Genomic DNA, 26,942 nt, shown 5'->3' with positions numbered 1-26,942 from the left:
CTATCCCATAGAACAGGTTGTGGTAAGCCAATATGGGGGGGTGTAAATGTCTCCATTTAAAGAGGTCGCCCCCATGAGCAGTAGCACGGTGATAGCATACAAATAGAACAAGATGAGTGCCGACTCGCTCTTGGACTTGGAGCGCCCGATGTGGATCATGTACACCACAACCACTGTGATGGTGGCAGCCAGTACCGTCAGGCCCAGCACGGAGCCCACCAGGACCCCATCGAATCTACACTGCATCTTCTGGTGCCGGGAGTTGTCCACCCTGCGCCCAATGTTCTTCCACAGCACGTAGAGCATGGTAGAGGCCAGGATCTGGTACTCGATGTTGAAGGGGTACAGATAGTAGATCCCATGGGAGAGGGCAGAGCAGAGGGCAGGTGGTGTGCAGTTACACTGTGGTGTGTGGTCATCCAAAACTAGGGCAATAGGCAGAGGACAGCCATCAGCACAGGCAATAAATAAGGAGACTAGTAAGGCCATCAGCCTGGACCTCATCACTAGACCCAAAGTGGACATGAGCCATGCTTAGCATCATGTTTCATGCTATGGAGAAGAAGAAGCAGGGATTCACCCCCAGAATGGCATCAGCCATTTTCTAATGGGATGCTAGTGTATAATGGCACTATTATAAATAGCACTGTAGAGATTTACTCATCACCACATAAAGATGGTCCAGAGCTACCACTGAACTTCAAAAGCAGGCTACTCAAGAGGGCTGAGATCGTGGCACCGCCTGTGTAAGAGAGAGGGGTGATAGTGATAAGTGTTAGATTGATTCATAAACAGAGGAAAGATCCGGAAGCACATAAACCAGAAGGGTAGTGGCGGTTCTCTTTGGTGGGAAGAGGCAGGGGGTTAAGGTTTTTTTTTTTTTTTTCCTAGATCTTGCTTCCCTACAATGTCTAATTTTTTCTGTGAACACGATGTGTGTGTGTGCATGCATGCGTGTGCGTGTGCATGTGCGTGTGCGTGTGCGTGTGTGTTTAGACTATATGATTCAAGGCTTTGTGGGAAATGTCTCTTCTGATTGGAAAAGGCTTTCACCTAAATGTCACTAAAATGGTATGAGATAGTCGGGAACTTTTAATCTCTTGCCGGCTGAGCCACCTCAGACACATCACTTTTCAGTTGGCACAATGTCTCTAACCATTAATGGTTAATACTGCCCACCTCAGGGGAAGGCCAGGCCAGAGTTAATGAGCCTGGTAAAATACTTAGAGCCCTGCCTGGAAGTCAGCACATGCCTAATAAAAGCCAGGCAGTGCCTAATAAAAGTTTGCTTCTATTATGAAATTGTCACTGCTGTGGCAGCTATTGTAACCAAGAGGAAGAGAGGCCAAAGACAGAGAGCCCTTCCCACACAGACCTGTAGAAGTCATTCGTGTAGGCTGACAGAGCCACGTTTCTGCCGAGCCCCATGCACAGAAGGCTGCAGCCAGAAGGATCTTTGAAAGCACAGCATTTTGGAGTCTCCTTACTTTACAAAGAGGAAAGGCAGGCCCAGAGAGGTTGAATAGCCTCCAAAAGCCACACAGCTAGCATCCGATGAAAACAAGACCCAAACTATAATTCTCCACTTCCCGGTGCACTGTGCTCCATCCTGCCTTCTTCTCTGTCCAGATGTTCCCAGATAGATATGGTGAAGTCACACATGCTCAAGAACTCCAGGAGAAGATGTGAGGATGATTCACCCCCACCCCGGGATAACTCCCCAGCAGAGCGAGGGAAAAAATAAAGATGAGCCCAAATAATGATCAACAGCAGTCAGTCAGCTAAAAGCCTTCACATGCACGAAGGCAGGCTGAGAGCTCCCCAGGGCTCACAGGCCAACCTCTCAGAAGAAAGATTGGCTAAAAGATCCTAATTAAAACGCCAACAGAGAAAACCACCAATCTTCCACAGTGGGGGAAAAAAAAAGACATGGAGCTCTCCAGCCAATGGGCTGTGAGAGACAGACACCCAAATGATAACCCTGGGCCGCCACATGCCCAAGCCAGGTGAAGCCTATAATTACTGCCTTGGGGAGGCAGACTGAAGGCCTGCAGGGTTAGAGAAAGTGTCCACAGCAGGGTCTCTCTGCTCAGGTGGCTCCCCAGGGACCTGACTAGGGCTGAGCAGGGGAAGGCTCCCTCACCTATGGTGATATTGCCGAAGCCCAGCGTTATAAGCCGTTCCTTGTGTTCATTCAGTTGGTGCTTTGATTCATTCAGGACGCTGTTGGCCCACAGCAGCAGGTTCGTGAACACCGAGTGGATCACCCCGAACCTGAAAAGCACATGTCTCAGGACACCTGCTCTTGAGTGGCCCTGGGAAAGGGCCGAGCCCATGGGTAAGGCTGAGATATCCCATGCATGTGCACACACACACACACACACACACACACACACACACACACACACACTCCTCCCTCAGCCTTTGGTCCAGCTGGATGAGAGTCAGAGCATCTGGGCTTGCCTGTCTTTAAATCATTGTCTGTGGGACATCAAAGACACTGCATCTTGGGAGTGGGGACATGGGGAAGGAAATTTACTAAAGGCAAGCAATGCCCAGAGCCCACTTTCTTTCTCCAAAGAGGAAGCAAAGAGAGAACAATGAAGGAGATGGAAGGGCCAGGTGGACTGTGGACAGTAGGGACACCCTTGATGTTGATTGACCAACCCAGAAACCATAGCCGTCCATTTCCTCTGCTTTCTCACCTGCCAGTAAAAAACAATCTGCACACACTTGCTCATGGCTTTCCTTGCAGCTGGTCTTGGCCTGTCTTGCTAGGGCCATTATAACGTATAATCTATGGTGAATTACTGAAAAGCTCTTGCTTGTTTGATGATATAAGAATTAGAAAAGTCTTTTCCTTTCAACATTGACTCCTTCAACAGTCTTGAGTGAGGACATGAAGGCTGAGGTTGTGGCCATCATCTTGTAACCATGAGCCAACCAGTATGGGATGAAGCCCCAATCCACCAAAGAGGGCAGGGTATAAACACAGAAGCCTGCTCCAGATGACGTAAAGTCCCAGCTAGGCTCAGGAATTCCTCCACTGTCACACCTGAAGTGGCCATGCTGGAGTAGTGGAAATAATCTTAGCCTCTAAACCACACTGTGGCCTCATCAGGAAGAGGGCACATGTGAGGTCGGACACTGGACTCTAGGGAACAGAAGAGAGATGGGAAGGACACATTGTCTCCACGTGGTCCCTGCCTCCTGTGAATTCCCTACATCCTGCTGTGGCTGCAGCTGTGTTCACTTAAGGTAGCTTCTGGGCAATCTACAGCACAGCAGCACAGCTATCTAGGAGAGGCATCCAACAGTACACTGGAGAGGAAAGCCTAAAGGCAGCTGTGGGTACTTTCTGGGCTTACCCAGAGGTAGCCGTGTGTGCTCCCCTGTCCAGCTCAGAGACCACCTTTCCATAACTGAGTTATAGGAACACTGGAACATCCTTGTCGCAGGCCTCCCTTCCTCTCCCCTGAGTGTCCACCCCAGCTGAGTCCAAGCATCCCAAGAGCCAGGGAAGGCAGCACCTTCCTGTGTGATACAGCTACCTTGGCACCTGCCCAACTACCAGAACTAAGGCAGAAAAAAGGAGACAGCATGAGAGTCTGTCCATCAGCCTGGCCCTGTGCCTGCCCTGTTGCTACAACTCATAACCCGCTTGCTCTATACAGCCTTTGACAGCCCGGACAATGCCATTACCTCTGGCAGGTGGCTTTCTTTTATTACAGTGCACACAGCTGCCCTTCTGTTTCCCCTTTTCCTGTTCCAGTGTCCAATCCTGAGCCTGCTGAAGCCACAGAATCAGTATGAAGTCACCAAGGGTCACACTGTTTGGCCATGCACCACCCTAAGAACCTTCCAAGGTCAATTTGAAAAAAGTCCTTCATGCTAAGGGCAAGTGTCATGTCCCATGCCTGAGGCCTTTCCCACACTTAGTTCCTGTACATCTAGACCACGGTGACAGGATGCATCCCAGGAGTCATCTCTAGTATCCGTCTGTGCTTCCTAAGATGTGTGAAGAACCATAGGCCCTCTCAACTGCATGTCTGGGGAAAGAGATGGATGGAATGCCAAAAGGGGTGTTTCTTACCTGGGAGGACCTTTGCAGAAGCCACTGACAAAGGATGTGGCAGGATGGATGTCATTCATACACCTCATGAAGGAGGCTAAGGAAAGTCCTAAGTCCACAGGACCCAGCCAGAACTGCCAACATAGTAACTGGCATAGAACTGTGGTGACCGTCCTCAACTGAGGCCAGCCCTCCCTAGAGGAGCACCCTGGATTCAACTCTAGCCTCCGTCATGACATAGGCTTGAGACTACCTCATCTTCCACTTTTTATGAAGAACTTGACATCTAAAAATCTAAGAGTGGTAGGAATTCAAAATGTTTGCCATCTTGCTTGACACATTAACAGATGGAAAAGCATACCCTCACCCTGAAATGGGTAGAGACCAGATGTGATAGTGGCCATGGAAGCCTTGGCCTAGGCTGCTCTCAATCTCAGTGTCCCTACATAGCCAAGAATGACCCTTGATTTCCTGACTCTCCTGTCTCTTATTTCTGAGTCAAGCTACAGACAAGCACCACCATGCCTGGTTTATTCAGTGCTAGGGATTGAGCCCAGGACCATGCATATTAGACAAGCACTCTACCAACTGAGCCACCTCATCAGCCTTAAGTGATGGCTTCTGGAAGTCCTGGATCTCAGTGACTACCCCTTCCGTTGGGGGAACCATGTGAGCATACCTCATCCCCTGGCCACCTTGGCCAGGAGGTGGGGCATCTGGTATTCCTGATAGCAAGGTTAAAGATCACTGCCAAGGTCACTGCCCTAGCCACGTGATGGATGCAAACCCCAGGGTGCCTCCCACACAGCCAAGGACACCTCAGTATCATCACCACCAACCCCACCAGGCCACTAGCCCTGTGCAAACTGGAGACACAAAGGATGTGCTGGGCAATAGACTTAATCTCTACATCTGCAGCCTGTTGAAGCTGTTCTACCCAGTGGTCACACATGAGCCAATCTTCTCAAGGCCAGTGGTCATCTCAAATGCTGGAAGGGAGGAGTTGATTCCCCCATGGAAATGGTGTATGTAATACTAGGTCTTTCCATAGAGCACGTGTTTATTCCTCGATCCATCCATGTTTAACCTGCCCTTGCAGAGTTCACCTCTTCCTTCTGGCCATTCTTCCCTTTACCACATCATAACCAGAGTTATCAGGCCCAACACTCAATGGACATGGATGTTGCACTTTGTAACAGTTATCATCAGCGGTAGGCCACCTCACTGCTCCCACCTCACAGATGAGTAAACTGAGGACAGTGAAAGGGAAGTAGGCCATGACAGGAAAGTTCCCACCCACATCCTTGTCTCCCAGGAATGGCTTGGGAGGAACTGACGTTCTAGAAGGGCTTTGCTTTGGGGGTGGACTCTGCTCTTGGGGCTGATAGCCCCAGCTGGATGCCAGTCCTGAGTCTGGTTTCTTCTAACATTTAATCTAAACAAATATCAACCAGCAAGTAAAGCAATTGCTCACAGTTTTTACCTTTCCAAGGTTTTGAAAGACAGGATAATATCCTTAGCATGGCCCCAGAGAAAATAGACCTAGATGGAAATAAAGGAAAACACATTAGTGAGGAAACTGCCACTCTGTTTGCACACTTGAGAAGTTATAAAACTGGGGGGGGGGGGGGGCAAGAGATGACTCTTCTCAGCAGAGCCATTCTGCAGTGGGAATAGTGATCCTGTGAGAAGCCAGGTGGGGCCTCCCAAGACAGGTGGAAGAAGTGCTGCAATGAATTAAGAATGTCTGCTATGGGTGGAGACCTGTATTTGATTGAGGGAGTCCTCCTGAGAAGTTAGAGTTAGAACTGTTTGGTGATATCTGCTGTGGATGGAGCTGTGCTGTAATTGATTAAAGATGTCTGGTCTGGGATAGGCATGTGGGCACCAGTCTGTTTGTCATGAAATTCACTAAGTTGTTTTCTAGCCATATTTGTCAGGTTTTATCCACCAATGTCCAGAAAGCAAAGACTGAGCACTTTCAGTGACGAGCAGGCTTGGTTTTCGGTTGGGCTCCTTTTGACTCTCTCATATGCTATCCAGCCCCTTGGCCATGCCATCATTAACAGTGCAGGGGAGAAGGAGAGGCATGGATGCTGGAACAGGCTGTCTCCCTGTGGACTGGAATGCATGGGACCAGGAGTGTTTTAGATTCCAGAGCTCACATGGGTGGCCCTGGTTAAATAAAGCAATGAGCAAAGCAAAATAAAAAGACATGAAACTGGGAGGGGACTTGATGGAAGAGGGGAGTGTTAGTGTGGGTGAGAGAGGAATCAGAGAGGGTGAAGATGGGTGTGACCAGAGTGTATTATACACATGCATAAAATTGTCAACGAATAAATACAGTCTAAATATCAGGAAATTTGGGTCAAGGAAACAGAAAAGAAATACATCACATAGGAGATAGCTCACTTGCTACACAAGCATGAGGACCTGAGTCCTATCCCTAGGACCCACATCAAAGCTGAATCCCCATGGTTCACTGAGCAAATAACCTAGTTGGACTGCCAAGCCCTAAGCCAATAAGAAAACTGTCTCAAAATACAGAAGTAGATGGCATCATAGTTAGCTTCAGCTGTCAACTAGACACAACCCAGAGTCACTTGGGAGGAAGAATTGCCTTCATCAGACTGTGAAGCAGTTTACTGATTGCTAATTGATGTGGGAGACCCCAGCCCACTGTGGGCAGTGCCGTCCCTAAGCAGCTGGACCTGTATAAGAATGGTAGCTGTGTGGAAGGGCACAGTGGTTGGGAGCACTGGCTGCTCTTCCAGAGGAACAAGATTTAGCCCCCAACACCCACATGGCAGCTCACAACGGTCTATAACTCTAGGACCAGGGGTTCTAATACCCTTTCTGGCTTCCAGGGGCACAGACAATTGTGTGATAAAACATTCATACACATAATATAAAGATAAACTTTTAAGTGAGCAAGCTAGAGAGAACAAGCCAGTAAGAAGTGTCTCTGCCTCCAGGTTCCTTCCTTGAGTTCCTGCCCTGCCCTCCTTCGATGATGGACTATAACTTATTAGCCAAATAATCTCTGCCCCCAAGTTGCTTTTGAACAGTATTTTTTCACAGCAGCAGAGAAGCTTACTAGGACAGATGGCTCCTAAACAATGTACACATGCCTAACCATACACACACACACACACACACACACACACACACACACACACACACACTCACGTATGCACACACAAGAGCGTGCTTCTGGTATGACCAGAAGTCTGCCCTGGCAAACATGGTACCTCACTCCACACTGTCCAGATACCCTCTTCTATGATCTGCCACCCTGGTCAGAGCACCAAGCGTTACAGGGTGAGGTCACAGGATTTCTGCCGTGAATGAAGGACTGTGTTGGACTGAGGCTATTTGAAGCAGATGGAGGGCAGCATTTGACTGAGGATATTGTTACAGTAGCATTGAAAGGCCAGAACTCTGTTGAGACATGAGTATTTCCTCCTAGCCAAGGGAACAAACTCTCTAGCCTGGGTGGAGACCTAACATTCCAATCTACCCAGAACATAGGCCATGAACCCAGCTGTGTCTGTCAATCACTTGGCCAAGGACCACCCCTCAAGAAGGTGGATTCACTTTACACCATGCTAAACATATGGGAGGAATAATTATTCCCTTAATGAGATAATGTGTGTTTCCTTACCAGAATGCCCACCCCTCTGTGTGGTCACTAGAACTGCACTATGAGGGCTAGGTTAAGTTTACCCATTTTTCTGAGTTACTCAGAATGGCTTTTTTAAGCCTCATTTTCCTTCTTTTGGCTATTTTTTGGGCTCCTTCAACCTTTCTCCAGTCTGCTTCTCTATGCAGCTGCTTGTCTGCCATGTGGCTGCTTGCTAATAGACATGCTCTTCTCTCTTCCTCTCTGTATCCCTTCTCCTGGCAGCTGCCAAGACTTGCAGCTTGCCAGCTCTGTTGTTTTCCTTTTAAATTCTAATAAAAATGTCTACAAGCTTCCTTATGAGTACTTCCTTCATTTCTTTTATTAATGAAACTAAGAGCCCTGAAAGGGGACCCTAATTTACCAGGAATACACTGTGCCCCAGATGGAGCTCCCCAAAATTTCAAGCAACCATATCTGAGGTAGAGGTAGGGTTAAATTTGACTCAGAATGTCTGCTGCAGGTGCATTTGATCAAGAGTGTCTACTATAGATGGAGCTACATTTGACTGAGGATGTCTTCTATAGATGGGGGTGCATTGGACTGAGAGTATCTACGGTGGATGGGGCTACATTTGATTAAGGATATCTATTCTGCATGTGGGGGGGGCTATCTGATCAAGCTAATATCACTGTGTCCCAGAGGTAAGTTGTCTTAAACTAAACACATCTAAGTCCTGGAAGTTGAATGTCCAAGTTCAAGATGTCGGCAGAGTCCGTTTCTCCTGGGGCCTCTCTCCTTACCTGTAGATGATACCTTTCAATGTGAGACCTCACATGGTTGTCCTGTGTGTGCCTGTGTTCTAGCTTGCCTTATAAAGACACAGGATTTATTGGATCAGGGCCACCCCAAGGACTTCCTTTTCCTCTGAAAGGCCCAGTCCTTCACTATTGCCTTTCCCACCAGTCCACCACTGAACCAAGCTACCCAAGCTCCTCTACTTCCTCTTCTCAGCTGCTCTTGCCTGGGATGGTGTGTTAGAAGCATTCCTAATCATGTGAACTGTCTGCCAAACCTAAGATGTGTATAAACCAGAAGTGTCTTTGAACAGAAGATGATTTCCCTTTCCTGGGGTTCAACACAGTTTCGGAAGGGTCTTTTCAAGCTGTGAGTCCAGAGCATCTGAACGGTAAGTTTTACTGAACCAAGTTCACAGTCTTCCAGGGTCACTTGGGAGGAGAAAATATCTTTGCTTCTTGCCACGATGTAAGCACATCTCTGGTCTTCTCTGAGCTCCACTGACTTCCTCAGAAAACCACAAGGCTTAATTCTATCATCTCTGTGGACAAACCTGGAGGACATTATATAAAATATGCCAGGAAGACAGACAGTGCATGAGCCCACCAAATATGGAATCTCAAAAATGAAGACTGGAATACACAGTAGAAAAGAGATTGAGTGGGGACAGGAGTGGGAAGAAGCAGGCAAAGGGCCCAAACCGGCAAGCACGCAGGACGGCTGTCTAGAGAGCTGATGGTCAAGATAAGGGTTACAGTAGGATATTGTGGTGTCTACTGCAGGCTTGCTGACACTGGCTTATAGGTGCTCTCCCTACTAATAAGACCAAGAAGGGAAACTGAGACACCAGATAGAACAATTTTCTTGACTATAATCATCTCTCATGTTATACACCTAGATATATAAAATAAAAGAGTGCCAGGTGGTGATGGTACACACCTTTAATTCCAGCACTCGAGAAGCAGAGCCAGGCGGATCTCTGTGAGTTCAAGGCCAGCCTGGTCTACAGAGCAAGATCCAGGACAGGCACCAAAACGACACAGAGAAACCCTGTCTCAAAAAAACCAAAAAATAAAAATTTAAAAAGAATAAAGAAAAGATTGATGACCTAGCATCTGTTCTTGTGTTAAAATATGTTTGTTATTGATTAGCACACTAACTGAACATAGCTATGCTGTGCAGTGCACTTCCCACACGAATAGCGTGCAATGAGCACATAGAGTCATTTTCTGTGTGTGTGTACACACATGTGTGCACACTTGTGGAGGTCAAGGGAAAACTTTGTGGAATTGGTTCCCTCTGTCCACCTTTTCTTGGTTCCAGGACCTGGACTCAGGTCTCCAGGCTTGCACACATGTGCCTTTAATGGCTGAGCCCCTTTGCTCATTTCTTTATGTTGAGAACATGCCGGCTCTATTAGTCATTTGGAAATAATCAGTTAATCTCTGCCACCCATCATTGCCCCTTCCCTCTGCTGTCCTCTCACCAGCCCTTACACACCTACAGCCTTGCTAGGCTCTGGTAGTCTCTATTCTTTCTGTACTTCCACACGATCAACCTTTTACTGTCCTTTTGAGAGCACAGTGTTTGTCTCTCAATGCCTGGCTAGCTGGGATGTAACTCAGTTGGTAGAGTGCCAGCCTAGCTTACAAGAAGCCTTGTGGTCAATCTCCAGTGCTACAAAAACAGAAGTATTAACACACAGGCCTATCATCCCAGAACTTCAGAGGTAGGAAGCAGGGAGATCAGGAGTTCCAAGCCTTCCTGGCCAAGCTGAGCTACATGAGCTCTGTCTTCAGACTGGACTAATTTCATTTCATGTAACATCCTCCAGCTCCGTTGTGTTCCTGCCTGTGCTGGAATTTTACTATTGCTCTGGCTGAATAGTACACTATTGTGGATACATAGCATCTTTCCTCATCCATCCATCCATCCATCCATCCATCAACAAACACTGTCTTTATTACTTTGCATCAAACTGAACCAAAATTCCTGACAGAAACTGCTAAAAGGAGGAAAGCTTTGTGCAGGTGTCCCGCATGGTGTTTATGGTGGCAGGAGTGTGTGACAGAGGCATGTCACATCATGTCCAACCAAAAAGCAGAGAAAGGGACAGGAACAAGGCCAGACACAGTGGTTGTGCTTATAGCCATCAAAATCCCAGCCAAGGCCTACCTTCTAAAGATTCTATGTCCTCCAAAACCAGGGCCATCAGCTGGGGACAAGAACTCAACACAAGAAAACACTTTGTGTATCCTCAAGTGCTATAAAGATGCTGGCCATGATTTTCCTTATCAGAGTAACTCTCAGTCACTAAAGAGCCCCGCTAAGGCCAGGGGCCGCACTGGGGTCTATCTAAGACTCTACGCAGTCAGGGGGTGTGTTTTCTGCCTGTGAGCTATGCATTCAAATGGCATCTATCAAATCCTTACTTCTTAAAGAAACAAAGTTCATCGTCCGTGCTGAAAACAAGAACCTCATAGTGTTGTAAAAGGTTCCAGCCCACAAGAGGGGAAACAAAAGAGTCCCAGTGTTCCAGAGAAGTGCCTGGACCAGCTCGTGATTCCTGACGGGAGCCACAGAAGCATCCTAAATTTGTCCCTATCAGCTAGATGTGTTGATGCTGTGGACTTTTGCACACCAGCTGCACAGGAGCAGAGGCAGCATGAAGAAGCACCAATGGCTCACCTGCAACAGTGTATGCACTGCATGGGTGACTGGGAAAACGCCCTCTGTGGCTGACAAACACGCTGAAAATCCAATGAAGTATGCGACTTTCAAGCATCCCAGGATGATGGTGATGAATGCAAACAATGTGATGCTTCCTAGGCAGGAGAAACACACATGTGTTAGCATACACAGTGTCATCCCAAACAAATCATGTCAACTCTAGAGCATGTGGGTGAAAGGTGCCTAGACCACACCGTGGGAAACTCGACACACACAGGTAAAAGTATGAAACTGGACCTTCCAATATCCATATTGTATGCAAATATTAACTAAAAAATTCTATCAAAGCTAAAAGAGGCAAAACTACTAGGAAAAAAATGTAAGAGAAAGATTAAGGAGATTGGATCCATCAATGAATTGTATCAAAATGAAAAGGTGTGTAAACCACAGAACATTCTCAACAAAGAAAGAGAGCACCAAAAATGGGAGGGAATATTTGAAAATTACCTTTTGTGGTGGTCTGAATGAAAATGACCCCCATAGGCTCATGGTGATTGGCATTATTAGGAGGTGTGGCCTTGTTGGAGATAGTGTGTCACTGGGGGTGGGCTTTGGGGTTTCAGGAGGCCAAGCCAGGCTCAGTGTCATGCTCTCTTCCTGCTGCCCACCAATCCAGATGTAGAACTCTCAGCTTTCCCTCCAGTACCACATCTACCTGCACGCTGCCATGCTTCTTGCCATGATGACAATGGACTAAATCTCTAATCTGTAAGCCAGCCCCAGTTAAATGTTTTCCTTTATAAAAGTTGCCATGGTCATGGTATCTCTTCACAGCAATAAAACCCTAACGAAGACACCTTTCTACACAGCCATCAATATCTACAGCATACAAAGACATCTGCAGAATGAAACTAGCCAAAGGAACTTGAACAAACATTTCTCTAAGGATGATATTAAAAAACAGCCACAAAGTACAGGAAAAGGTGCCCCAAATCACTAAACATTAAGGAGAGGCAAGACAAGACCAAGAGACTATCTTAGTTAGGGTTTCTATTGTTGTGAAGAGACACCATGACTATAGAAACTATTATAAAGAAAAAACATTTAATTGGGGTGGCTTACATTTTCATAGGTTTAGTCCTTTATCATCATGGTACAACATGATGGCATGCAGGCAGACATCATGCTGGAGAAGTAGCCAAGTGTCCTGCATCTTTGCTTGCAAGCAACAGGAAGTGGTCTGGGACACTGGATGGTATCAGTATCTTGAGCATGCATGAGACCTTAAAGCCTGCCTCCACAATGACACACTTCCTCCAACAGGACCACACTCACTCCAACAAGGCCACACCTCCTAATAGTGCTCCCTTTGGGGACCATTTTCTTTCAAACCACCACAAACAGCAAGTCATCCCTGCTAAGACTGTTAAACACTATTTAATAATTTTATGTGTATGTGTGTGTTCCTGTATGAATGTGCACCATATGTCTGCAGTGCCTTCAGAGGCCAGAAGAGGGCATCAGATCCTTGGAACTGGAGATACAAATGGTTGTGGTGTCCTGAGAACTAAATCCTGGTCCTCTGCAAGATTAGCAAGTACTCCTAACCCTTGAGCTATCTCTCCAGCCCCTAAGATAGGTACTATCAACAAACAAACAACAAGGACTGCATAGACGATGCTGTTTTGAATCATTTTCCTGGCAAGCATGAGGACCTGATTTCAGATCCCCACTACCCACATAAAAACTGGGCATTCCCACACATATCTGTAATCTCATAGATGGAGAGATGGGAGATTTAGATAGCAAGATCCCTGGAGCTTGCTGGCCAGATAGCCTTGCCTATTTGTTGAATTAGTAGGCTAGTGAGAGACTCTATCTCAAGCAAGGGGATGGTACCTGAGGAGTGACACTAAAGGCATCCTCTAATCACATACATGCTTCCACATATACACGAACTCTATGCAAAGGTACACACACACACACACACACACACACACACACACACACACAAGTAAAAGTAAACTAGAAAGTTGACTTCTTAAAATTCAGTAGGAAGAGTGTCTGTACTAGCCATCAGGAAAAGTGCCTGTAAGTAAGGTGAAGAGTTAAGTAGTTATTTATACTATTAATCTGGCCAAGGATTACAAAACCTGTTTGGAAGGTGCTGGACAAATGCAAATCTGGGCAAGGAAAGCAGCTGTGCTGGACATGTGGGTAGTGTCCAAGCTCCTGGGCCCTTCTGGCATCAATGGCCTGACTCACATGTCCTCTCCCACGCACAGAGGAAACTGGATCACATATGCTAGGCACTGGGGAACCAAGGTAAGAGCCAGGCAGGAGTGATCGTATTTCACGGCTGCCAGAGCCACCTCTGGGGAAAGGCAACAGCCCAGTTCACTGCTGCCACTCAGAGCCCTATAGAAATGATGAGAACTTGTTGTTTTGTGAATCCTGGCAAACCCCCAGTGAAATCAGAACCTCTGTAAGCGTGGAGATTCAATCCCAGTGCTTTCAGAGTGGCTGATGAATACAAGGTTCTTTCTGATTTAGAAAATAATAATAATAATAATAATAATAATAATAATAATAATAATGATAATGATAATGATAAAAAGACCACATGAAACAGCCTGTTTGGGTGGCAAGAGCTAAGCCCTGAGCTATGGGATCCTGGGTACCAGACAGGTGTGTGTGTTGCTACATATCATCTCCCTAACTCTAGACTCGATTCCCCCACCTACTAAATAAAGACTGTCTACAGTAGTGGTGTACAAACCTGAGCATGCATCAGAATGCCCTGGAAAGAGCCTTGATAAAGCTCCTACTGCTGTGCTCCATGATGGTTTCTGACTCAGTAGGTCTGAGGTGGGGTCACAGTATTTCTAACAAGTTCCCTAGTGGGTAGATGAGGTTGTTCTGGGGCCCCAAAGTGCTCTAGAAGGTCTCGGTGATTGACAGTGCATTTGTTCTGCCGTGAAACCCCTCCCTGGCCCTCTCAGTCCGAAGTCCTCCTTTCCCTCGTGTATCCACTCACTCATCTGCTGACAGCCTGAGGACTCTTCCCATGTGGGTTTGTTGTAGATTGTGTGTGTCCCAAGGTTGGTGTGCTGGTTGCCCAGCCCTCAGTGTGATGATGGGCAGGGTAGTCTCTAAAAGGAGAAGCAGGGAGAGGATATTACTCCATCAGAGACACACACAAAGTTGGGTGGAAGGCAGGGAGAGGATATTACTCCATTGGGGACACACACAAAGTTGGGTGGGAAGCCGGGGAGTCAATCTAAGAATATGAACAAACTACACCGTATGTGACAGTAATCTCAGGAGAATCAGAAATTCAAGGTCACCTTTGACCACAAAGCAAGTTCAAGGCCGGCCTGAAACACAAAGGGTCCATACTGAAAAACTAAATAAGTAAATATTTTTTAAAGAAGTGGGACTTAGCCTGAGGTTCCACCCCATAGCTGAGGAACTATTAGGAGAGGAAGGCTCAGTTTTCTCAAAAAGTGTAGTCTCTGGTGGCCATCCTCCAATGGAAGGTCACACATCCAAGAGTATTTGGGTAGCACAAATTGGCCTTGATGGGGGGTGGGTTGCAACACACACACAAAGTTGGGTGGAAAGATGAGGAGTTAATCTGAGACTATGAAAAACTACATTGTACAAAATTCTCAAAGAGCTAATAAATTGTTTAAAGAGGTGGGACTCGATGGAATGTATTTAGATCACTGGAAATGGTCTTTAGGAAAGATTAATATAGTTCTCTCGGAGCCCCAGTTTGCTCTCATGAGAGCAGGTTGCTATGGGGAGACCATCCACATGCTTAGCCCTTTCCATACGCCACTGGCCCACTTTCTGCTCTTCTGGGCTGCAATGATACAGTAAGGGGACCTTTGATAGGATGCTAGCCCCGGGCTCTTTAAAGGCTCCAAACATCAGAGTCATGAGCCAAATAAACCTGTTTACATTAGAAAGCACCCGGCCTCGGGTATTTTGTTACAGCATATGTTGGTATAATGGAATAAGGCACCTACTCAAGGATAAAGAAAGAGAACGACAAAGAAACCAAAATTCACAAGGACAGCATTGTCCAAATGAGGATATCGACGAAGAATAGAGGGTGAGCTGGCACTGGGCTTCTCGGGTGCAGCTTGGGAGACCAGAAAACAGTGGGCATTTCTCAAAAGAGGCCATCGACCCGGCTTCCAGCTGAGGTGTTGCCTGTCTGCTGGGCCAGAAGAGAGGCAGTTGTTGAAGAGAAACAGCGTTTAGCTCCTTCTGCAATGAACTTTTGCACATCAGCTGTGAGTCAGTCACTGTTCTGGGCATGGGGGGGGAGGGTATGAAAGTCAGTAGAAGAGGAGAGGAAAGCTTCTTGGAGAGCTTCTTCACATTAGAGGGAAAGACAAAAAAACCAAGATGTACGAAGAGTAGGTAGAGGTGCTGTGGACCGGAAGGGATGTGGTGTGGGACAGAGAGTGAGCCGCTAATGGAGGTGGTCAAGGAAGAGTCTCTGAGGGGAGCTAGTTGAACAGAGAAGAGCAAGGAGCCATGTGATCCGGATAGCTGTCTGACAAGCCAGGGAAGTAGATGGAAGAGTGTTCAAAGTGGCAGAAAGGGAGGGAAGAACAAGGGTGACCAAATACACTTTGTAAACACTTGGAAGTTCACTGAGTGGGAGGGAGGGATGGACAGATTGACAGATGAACTGAAAAACAGACAGAAGGAGGGGTTAATGGATGAGAGAAGAGTCAAGGAGAACGATAGTTTACTAGATGAGAAGCTAAGTTCAATTGTCTGGAGATAAACTGCCCAGGAGTGTGGGTGGCTTAGTCTGTGAAGACAACTCACAGAGTAAACATCTGGAAGGCAGGATGCTGTTTCTGCAAAACCTATAGGTGGGAGAAGGACTACATGCAGAAGAGAAGAAAGGCTTTGAAAGTCTGGTGATTAGAAAAGAAAAGTTAAGGAAACATAGAAGCAGCAGAGACAGGAGATTGAAGAAGTAGATTAATCAGATGCTCCAGCGAGGCAGGAGGCACAGAGCATAACAGAACAGGAGGCAGGCCCACTTGCTGGAGCAGGCATTTAGTATTCTGTCTCCAAATATAAAGAGGGTTACATGCCCTAGATTATAAGACAAGAGAAAATTAGACAGACTTGAGGCTTGTGGGGCAGAAAAGAAGAAAATTCCAAGTGCTCAAAAGAGAAAAAAAAAAAGGCAAACATGAAGAGATCCAAGATGATCTGGTGTAGGGGAGTGGAGGGTGATATGATCCAAAATACATTGCATACATGTGTGAAATTATCAAACAACAAATTTAAAATATGGTAATCTTCAAAGGCAATCATGAGGGATAATGTAAAAATACATCATTATCATCATAAATAAAATAGAAACAAGAGTCAGGTATGGAAACCATACAGGAACCCAGAATTGTCTCATTTACTAGGAAGCCAGGTCAGAAAGGCTGAATTAGAAACGAAAGGAGGGAACACACTCTCTCTATGACTAAGAGGTTAGTGATGGAAGGTTAGGGGTGGGCGAGGGGAAGCGGGCGAGACAAACAGAAAGTGGGAAGGGAATGCTACTTCCAGACTATACGAAATTTAGAACAAAGAATCCTTCACATTACAGACAACAATACAGTGAGCATGAGGAAAATCTTACAGTGCATGAAGGCCCAGTACTAGAACTTTTGGCCAGGTATGGTGATGCACACCTTTAATCCTAGCACTTAGGAGGCAGAGGCAGGTGCATCTCCACGAGTAGGAAGCCAGTCTGGTCTACATAGTGAGTTCCAGGCCAGCTAAAGCTGCACAGTGAGACCCTGTCTCAAAAAACAATGACAATAACAATAATTTGCTTTTATATGTAACTGCTACTAATTAAAATTAGAGCAGAAATTTTCAGAACTAGACCGGTCAAATAGACAAAATATTTGAAACCACAGAAGAATCAATTCACACAGTTTTCTCTCTGTGTAAAACTTTGCCTCATCTGAAAATACAGCATACACTTTTGCTGTCTATAGAACACTGAAAAGTGTCAATCATGCCCTAAGAGGCAGTAAAATGGAACATGGCAGAGAGGCTGCTTAGCTTCAAGTCCTGTTTTCTCCTATTTATTGATTGAGATATTGGGCATTTATGTAACCTCCGTGCCTTAGTTTCCTGATCTGTAATAATCTGGGATAATAATCATAATGCCTTGGGGTGCTAAAAAGACTCAGTGATTCATTCCATAGAATCCCCTTGGAATACCCAGAAAATTCTATAGTTGGGATGTTACCATCAATACCCTCTCTTCATTACACCAAAAAGGAAAAACCTAATGAGGTGGAATCAAGTTGAAAAGCCCCCTAGGAGGAACTGATTGGCCCAGCAGGTAAAAGCACCTGCCACCAAGCCTGACAACCTATGTTCAATCCGAGAGCCCATATGTTAGAAAGAGAAAACCAACTTCTTCAAATTGTTCTCTGACTGCCACATACATGCTGTGGTAGGTACACACACACACACACAAATGTAAAAAATAAATTAAAATATAATCAATTAACTATATTACTTAACAGTAATCCAGGAACTGCCCAAGATACCCAGCCTCATTTCTACTGCAGGGCATCAAAGACCCTCCTGGGAGTCTAGAATAGTGAACCCTAGTTTCTTTCAGATGGACAGTCCCAGAGTCTATTTCCTGGAAGGACACTCCCCAGTGCATCATGACTAGCCATCATCTGGCCTCCAGCTGGACATGCATGCTGGGAAGCTCACCATCCCTCACAGTATGTCATCTAATGCAGTGGCTATTGCTTCGGTTAGAGAGTTCTTCCTTATATTGAACTGCAGTCAGCCTCTCAGAGCGCTCACCCTCTTCCCTGGGGCTTCTGGCATCATCCACCCATCCATCTACTTATTCACTGTGGTGGTCTGAATAGGTATGGACCCCATAGGCTCATATATTTGAATGCTTGGTCACCAGGGAGTGGCACTATCAGGAGGTGTGGCCTTGTTGGAGGAAGTGTGTCACTGGAGTGGTCTTTGGGGTTTCAAATGCTCAAGCCAGGCTCAGCATCTTTCTTTCTTCCTGCTGCCTGCAGATCTTGTTGTAGAACTCTCAGCTACCTCTCCAGTACCATGTCTACCTGCATGCTGCCATGCTTCCTTCCATGCTGATAATGGACTAAACCTCTGAAATATAAACCAGTCCCAATTAAATTCTTCCCTTTATAAGAGTTGCTGTGGCCATGGTGTCTCCTCACAGCAATAGAATTAAGACACTCACTCATTCATCCATTCATACATTCCCCCATACATCAGCCCATCCACTCACCAATACATATATATACATACACACCTACATATCTGTTCATCGACCCATTCAATTACACATCCATCCACCAGTCCCATACATTGCCCATCCACTGCCCCATTCATCAGCCCCATCCATCCACCCATCAACCACCCATCACACATAGTGTCCACTGATTCGTTTACTCTACAGACACCATCTGGCCCTCATTATACATTAAGCCTAATGCTGGACCTCAGGACACCATGGAGAGTACATTCAGGAAGTGCCTGAACCTTCAGGAACTCACAGTCTGTTCAGCCTGACAAACAGTAACTGGATAATACAATCTCCTGCAGGACTGGTGCTGGGCAGATGGTGAGCTGGTGTCATGAGAACACCAAACCAGGAGCTGCAGTTAGCCTAAAAGTGGCAGGAAAGGTTTTCCAGGCGAGACTCGTTTGTTAAAAGTGGGCCCCTCCTAGGGTTGGGGATTTAGCTCAGTGGTAGAGCATTTGCCTAGCAAGCACAAGGCCCTGGGTTCAATCCTCAGCTGAAAAAAAAAAAGAGTGGGCTCCTCCAAAGCTCACAGATGAAGGCCTATAACATGTCCTACTGTGGGACTGCCACATCCTGCTGTCTTCTGGACTCAACATCCTTTCTTCTTCCCCCCAGGAACACTGTCCTACAAACACCTTTGAGACCCCTGCACTCTGACTTCTTTCCAAAGAATGCTAAACCACATCTAGGCTTTGGGCCGTAAGAAAATGAATGCAGGCTGGAGGTGCAGCTTGGTTGGCAGACTATTTGCCTGGCATGCACAGAGAACTGCTGCTAATCCCTGGCAGTGCATAAACCAAGTGTGAGCGTGCATGCCTGTAATCACTTGGAAGGTGGAGGCAGGGGCACCAGGAGTTCACAGTCAATCCTCAGTGCATAGGAAAGTTGAGGCTGGCCTGGGATGCCCACGAGACCCTGTCTTTAAAAAAGAAAAGGGAAAAGAGGAGAGAAGAGAAAAAAGAAAGACGGGTGAAAGAGAGGGGAGGGGGAGGAGGGGAGGGGGAGACAGGAAAGGAAGGGGGATGGAGCTAGCAAGACTCATCAAAGCTTCAGGACAAGTCTCGGAATCACTGCCGCTTTCCCCTTCTGTACCCATCTCCCAACCTTAGCTGGGTACTCCTATCTCCCTTGTGCTTTCTTAATAACCTGTGATGGGTCTGCATGAACCATGGGACAAAGCCAAGATCTGGCACCTGTCTTTTTGAGTTTCACATGGTGGGTCTTGGGATCACTCCAGAAGCCCCCAGTCTCCTCCAGACTCCTCATCTGCGCCCACATTGTGCATTCTACTCACCACTCATTTGTTTCACAGTAATAACATATTTACTTCTCTCAGAAGCTCTTCTAAGCAGTTTACATGCCCGTAGTCCCTGGATCTCACGTCAACTTGATGTAATAGACACCAGCATAACCCCATTTTACAGATGAGGAAACTGAGGCAGACAAGTGGAGCTTCATGCCCTGCCCAGGAGCCATGCTTCCATCCATCGCTGACACCCTGCATTGTCTCTCCCATCCTTTTTTTTTTTTTTTTTTTTTGGCTTTTCGAGACAGGGTTTCTCTGCGTAGCTTTGCGCCTTTCCTGGAATTCACTTGGTAGCCCAGGCTGGCCTCGAACTCACAGAGATCCGCCTGGCTCTGCCTCCCGAGTGCTGGGATTAAAGGCGTGCGCCACCACCGCCGGGCAATTGTCTCCCCTCTTCTTGCCCTCCTCTGTCCACTCTGAATGAGCCATGCATCTCTACATTGCAGAGACCAGCAGTGCCAGGCGAGCAGAGTGGGCTCTCAGTCTAGGCCCCCCGCTAAAAGTCATTTTGAGACATTGACCCAGCACAAGTCCAAGCAGAGCAAGGCTTCCTCCCCCACTGTCCAGGGCAGGGGTCTAAGATCCTCCTGATCCTGATCAAAAGACAGAAAAGGGGAGGGGGATGTCACCTGCCTGTTATTCGTACTGACATACTGTCACACCACCCACCCCTGGGATTAGAATGCTAGCCTCCTCTGAAGCCTTGTCAGCATCCCCAGGCAGTGGCAACCCCATCTCAAGATCCTCTAGACATGGAAAACTCCACCCTTAAGGAAAGAAAGCCACCACAGGGGCACACAGCCATCTCAGAGAAGTTTCCAGAACAGCCAAATCTACAGAGTGTACTGAGGGCTAAGAGAAAATGGGATCTGATCCATGGGGGTCTCTCTTAGAAATATGTGATGGCCCAGCTGACACACTCCAGAATGACCTGGGAAGGTTGTCTCAATGCAGAATTGTCTAGATTGTGGGCATGCCTGTGAGGGATTTGAGTTAAATGAATTTGGAAGACTCTGCCTGAATGCAAACATATGCTAGACCATGGACTGAATAAAGGATGGGGGGATATGAGCACTGGTATGCATGTCTTAATCCATGTTGTCTGCTTTTGAACATGGATGTGAAGTGACCAGTTTTTTCAAAGCTCATGATGCTGTGGCTTCCCTGCCATGTGGTCTGAGCTAAGTAAACTCCTTTTACCTGAAGTTGCTTTGTCTGGGTATGCCATCACAACAATTGTCAAGGACACCAAGAAACAGTGATAAGAGCTTTCCAGCTGTGGAGCTGGTGGCAGGCAACCACAGCGGAAGTCAACAGTTAATGAAAAAGAGATACTGAATTTGAAAGAGAACAAGGAGAGATATATGAGAGGGTATGGAGGGAGGAAAAAAAGAGAGATAGGGTAATTATGTTATAAACTCAAAAAATAAAAGACATCATCATCGTCGCCGTCATCATTGGCTTTGTTTGCTTCAAATGGGAGAACTGAGGAGCCATCTCAGGCAGGGACATAGGCTCTCTATGCCAGTGACAGGGACAGAAGCCCCAGCAAAGCAGTGTCTGGAGGAGCTCTGCCTGTAGCAAAGCAGGGCTGAGGACTAAGATGAGCCACCATCCTCAGATGCAAAGTGGAGTTCGGGGTATGGTCTCAAGCTCGCTGTACCTGCGCTGACGTCAGCAGATGGCAGCCAGGACAGACAGCAAGGACAGCCTGCCCTCCAACCCAACTGCCTCCTCCCCCTCACTCGGTTCTTCTCCTCCACTCCCTGTCTCTTCTTCCTTTCTTCTGTTCATGGCCAGCTTGCCTGATGACACCATCACACACACACACACACACACACACACACACACACACACACACACACTCATTTTCAGTGTGTCGCTGAGATAGCCTCCTTCCAAGCAGGAACCAGCGTCTCCTGCTGGCACCTCTGCAGCCTGTCCTATGACCACCCCTGGACTAGCCTTTCATAGGCAGTTCACATCTGTCCCCTTTCCTCTGGTCCATCAGGAACACTGATCTCAGTCCCCATGCAGCCTATTTCCAGAAGTGGCCGGTGGTAGCATCCTGAACAAAGGTCTGGAAAAGCACAAGTATAGATGTGCCTCGTTTAAGAGCAAACACTGTGAAAATCTGAATTGTAGAGTAAATTCGGGGGAGATTCCCCATCCCCGAAATATCTGTAAGTGACTGTAATGAGTCTGGCATTCTAAACCCACTCAGTAAGTACAACTGTAACCTTCACTCTTTCCAGAATTTGTGTTCAAAGTATCTCTGGTCTTGAGACAGGCAAAAAAACAAGGGGGGAAAATTCCCAGCTTTGTCACATTTGGAGCAGGCTAGCAAGGAAAGCGGGAAGTGGTGATTAATGGTAAGAAGTCTGCTCACTGGCTGCTCAGGAGGCAGGCACAGGTTCCTAGGCTAGTCATCTCTTCTACAGGATCTCCTTCCTCAGTTAGCAAAGAGAGAGGGTCACAGTACAACATTACTACCAATTACTCAAGTGGGTCAGTATTTTTTAATTGCTAAGGAAGTATTTCCTCCCTCACAGGAAATAAAATGGAGTATTTCCTGCTCAAAGAGATTCCTTGCAGACCAAACTAAGCCCCACGACTTTCCATGGAAAACCTCAGTGCCTGGAGTTGTAGGGGCAGAGCTTGGGGAGTGTTCCATCTCAAAGCATCAGCCTCAGGACACGCCCACCCACCCACCCACCCTGACTCCCCACCACACGACCCACCACCCACCTCCACCAGCCCCATAGAGACAGGGCTGAGATTCTGCCACAAACTTGTCTTTCCAGCTAAGAGTCCAAAGGAAACCTCAGACCCTACCAGGGCCAGGGGGCTTCCTCTTGACACCTTGGTATGGTAACTGTCTTTTTGTTCCCAAGTGAACCCATCTGTTCACAGGAATGGTCAGGTCATGGCAAGCTGCTTTCTCTCAACATCTTTCTGCCCCTCTCCAGGAGGTACCTATGATTCTTACCTAATTCATGTGAAAGCTAGGGATCGTAAAGCTGAAGGAGACGGAAGTGGGGGGTACAAGCTGTGTCTTCCAGGGCCAACAGCATTTGCACAGCTCATGCGCCTCATCAGAATGGCTACATCACTATGGGGCGACTTCCAGGGGGTCCACGCAACCTACTGTGTGCTGTTCTCCCATGAGTTACCTGGGATCCCACAGAGCCCATGTTGATTCCCCCTTTCTCTGTGGTACCAGACTCCCCCAGGACCCCACACTGGCCTTTACAGTCCCCTAGGCCAGCCACTCGGCATTGCTTGGAGTCCTGGCTTCCTCTGGACTCTGGGCATATGGACATTGTGAGCCTTCTGTTGTCCAACTGACCTCCCTCTTTTCTCCTCCCCTCTCCTTCTCCTCCTCCCCTCCTCCTGGGTACCATTTCCTGAGGGTCTGCCCAGCTTCCGGTGTGCTGTTCTCTATTAGCCTAATCGACTTCATCTCTCCATGGTGTCTGAAAGGCCCGGAGCTGGTCCACAAGGGAACCTTGGTCTGTGTTCTTGCCCTGCTTCTCCCTCTGGCTTTCCAACCTTAGGAAATAACAAGACCAGTCAGAGAGGAAAGGAGGGAAGAATGGAGGGAAGGATAAAGGAAGTGAAGGAAAGAGAAAGGGGCACAGGAGGAAAGAGGCTAGAGGAAGGAAGCAAGAAAGGAGAAAAAGATGGCGCAGGAGAGGGACAGGAAGTGAGGGGAGAGGAGAGATGAAAGGGGAGAGGAAAGGGGAGAGGAAAGGGGAGAGGTAGAGGAGCTGAAGGAAAAAAGGAAGAGGAGGCAAGTGAGGAAGAAAGGATGCTTCTGGAAAGAAGAGGCAAAATGTCAACATCCTGGGGTAAGAGTGCCAGTCTTGTCTGTTTATGTGACATTGACCGCCCCCTCGCCATTCATAATTCACCAACCCATGAGCTCCCTAAAGTCTCCATCTTGGAGAATTTAGGCAGTTTTTGGTAGTGTACAATTTTCCTGAAGGCAAGATAAACTGATCCCTGAAAGTCTCTATTCAAGGCAGAAGGGTGATTTCCCCATGGCCTCGATGAAAGGGCCCAGGGGGTGGGGTGGGTGTCACACCTTTGAAGTGCCCTCCACACACACACACAAAGCATCACCTGGTCCCATCCAGCCTGAGACCCCCGTCTGCAGAGGTTCAGCCGGGGGTCAGAGGGAACCAAGGCATTTGTCTGAGGTCAAGTGTGCAAAAGCTGGGAAGCAGCTGTACGGGGAAATTACAGACTACCGGAGAGAAAGCCACGGGAGGAGGCCACCTTTACCCTGGATCTGGTCTGTTCCCTTTGCCCTGGATCGCAGCCCTCTCCCTTTGCCCTGCATGGCCCTGGCCCCCTTTGACTAGGTCAGGGTGTCCCTTGAGACCATGTCCTCAGGACTCCCCTCATCCTCCTAGCACCTCCTCCAAGGCAGACCTATGTGGCTCTGGGACGGAGGGTCACAGGCTCCCCTCAATGGGGTGGGAAGGCAGCTGCCTGGATGAGAAGTGTCCAGGCCACAGCAAGGGTGGAGGTGTGTGCAGAAACACAGAAAGGGGTGGTAGGATATGCTTCAGGCTCAGGAAGGTCTTAGCCCAGGCCGGGAAAGCAGGACGGAGCTGAGGATGGAATGGCATTCCAAGAGAAGGAACAAAATATATAAAGACTTGGGGGCTTTCAATAGTGACTGGAACTTAGTCTTGGACAGCCCGAGGCCCAGGATGAGGGCTCCAAAGTTAAGAGGTCATCTGAGGCCAGATCTTAGAAGCCTTGAGTGCCAAGATGAGGAGTGTGGCCTCGGTACCTGGGCCTGAAACGTTGTAACAGAATTTCAAACAGAGAGAGCTTCGAGCAGAGCCTAAAGGTAGAGAAGGAAAACCCAAGGGGAAGGCAGGAGAGATGAGGCATAGAGCTGAAGTTTGATCTCAAGGAGAGAGGCGTGGAGGGCGGCCCGGCTGCACTCACCACGGAGCCAGCGCGCGCCCGCGTGCGTGTCCTTGGGGCGGATGAGGCGGCGCTGCACGTAGCTGCGGCCCACGTACCACAGCATCCAGAGCAGCTGCAGGAGCATGAGCGCCGTCAGCACGCACAGCAGGTCGCTCTTGCCCACACCCGCCGCGTGCACCGCCCAGGCCAGCAGGAACAGCAGCCCCGCCACGAACACATTCAACCCGTACTGGCTGCTCAGAGTCTCCGCCAGCTTCTGCGGGACACTGGCGCCGCGTCGGGGACCGGAGGCCGGTGGAGACCCCCGGGCCAGGGGGAGCGGGGGCGGCGGGCACGCCGCGATCCCCGACGGCGCGTCACGGAAGGAACCTGCGGATGCTGCGGGAGAGGAGGGCGCGCCCGGGCCCCCAGGCATCTTCCAGTCTAGTCCCCAGGCAGCTGCTCCAGCCCCGCGCGTTGCTGCTGGCTCCTGTCCTGTCCCCACGCCCTCTGGGCACTAACCCCGCTCGCTCGTGCTCTCCGCTCTTGCCCTCCCCCAGGGCTCCAGGCCCTTGGTCAGGTCCCAGCCCCCGGCCTCCCTCTCCAAGCTCCCGATGCCGACTCTGGTCTCTGCAGCCCGTTGCCCCTGCAGCTGCACCTCGAGCCCCGCTGCTCCTCTGCCCTGCCTGTGCCACCCGCACCCCACCCCCGCGCCCAGCCCGCCTACCCCACCCTAGCGCCCCGGAAACGCGGGACCGCAACAGGTGCTGCTGGCCAGCTCCAGGGCTGGCGGGGAGGGGTGGGATGCCAAGGGACATACAGAGTCACAGGAGCCAGATCGAGGAGTTGCTGGGGGTGTGGCTGCGCCGAGGGTTGTGTCCCCGAAACCTAGAATTCTGGGTGGGCTCGCAGGGCACGAGTGTACATGGGTCCTTCTCATCTGTGTGTCCTGGTCCCTGCCTCTGTCTACTGGGTGCTTTTTGTCTCTCTGTCCTACGAGTGTGTTTGGCTCGGTGGGAAGCAGGGAAGAGGCATCTTTGGGGTTTGTCACTTTTGGGTGTCTGTGTGGGGACCTGACCGAGAGCCTCGACGATGACTGAGACCGGAGCCAGTACCCAAGGAGAGGCCATCCCTCCCTGTCCTCCTCTGGAGCTGCTTCGCTTCCAGGGGGAACTGAGCCAGGAGAAGGGTCAAGTTGCTTCCATTCCAAAGCCTTTCACAGCTGCTGTCCCCAAGCCAAGAGGAAGCGCAGCTGGTTTCTGCGAAGAGCGAAGAGCAAGAGCGTCCTAAGGTTGGCTCTGATCTGGAGGAGAGCCGGAAGCCCAGCAGAGAGGGCAACCGGGAGCAGGCCGGTTTTAACCTTGGTTTTAACGCTCTAGTGTAGCTGATTTCAATTTCTTTGTATTTTAACAAGGAAACCCACGGTTTTTGTTTGCAAGGAACCCTACACACAGACACTGCAACAGCTGGTGATGACTGCTAAGATGGGGGGCAGGAGATGAAGGGGGCAGGAAACTTCGGGCCCAATGAGCCCTGAATCTTGCTTTGCCTTCATTCTTAAATTCCTTCATTTGGTCATTCATCCGGTTTATATATAAATAGCCCGCAGAGATATTCTCTACGCTCTGTGCCCGACCCTGAGGACTCATTGGGGCCAGGACAGTCCTGGAAGTCAGGTGAGCTGCTACTGTACACACCCGTTTACTCCGTGCACTAAAGAGCTAACCAGGAACCCTAAGGCAGTCCAGCTCTTCCAGGAGACACAGGCAACCCAGGAAAGCCCCCTAGTAAGAAGGCTGAGAGGTTCCCAGGAGGAGGCAGCATCCGCTAGAGCTGACTAGCTGGAATAGCTGTTCTTGTGGAAGGCAGGAGGCAGGTGGGAAGGGGTTTCCGATGTGTGCAAAGATTGATTGAAATGGCACTAGCCAGGTGCCCACAGGTAAGGGCACTTGCCACCAAGCCCGACAACCGGGTTTGGATACCCGGTCTTACATGGTAGGAGAAGACATTCCTACAAGTTGTCCCCTGACCTCCACGGGTCCCCAGTGATGTGCACACACATTCAATAAATAAGTAAATAAATACATGTCATTTTCAAAGCCCACAGATTTCATCCTAGTCCCAAACCCATGCCACCCCCACAGATTCCAAAGAGCCTTTGATTGCTGAAAGACTGGGTCTCTGAGAAATGTCACAA

General features: G+C 48.5%; 1 protein-coding gene across 1 annotated transcript; it reads right to left on the bottom strand.

Moving 5' to 3' along the window:
• Nucleotides 1-25,181, bottom strand: Otop1 (otopetrin 1). Its single transcript, XM_036200326.1, has 5 exons — nt 24,785-25,181; nt 11,181-11,317; nt 5,556-5,614; nt 2,144-2,274; nt 1-425 (listed from the first exon to the last, which is right to left on the bottom strand). Exons 1-5 carry the CDS (start codon nt 25,179-25,181, stop codon nt 1-3), a joined length of 1,149 nt encoding a protein of 382 aa, XP_036056219.1.
• Nucleotides 25,182-26,942: the final 1,761 nt, after the last annotated feature.

This window comes from Onychomys torridus, chromosome 10 (assembly GCF_903995425.1).
Source record: "Onychomys torridus chromosome 10, mOncTor1.1, whole genome shotgun sequence".
Classification (NCBI taxonomy): Eukaryota; Metazoa; Chordata; class Mammalia; order Rodentia; family Cricetidae; genus Onychomys; species Onychomys torridus.
Note: the sequence above shows the minus strand (reverse complement) of the source record. Positions and strands in the feature narration are given on the sequence as shown.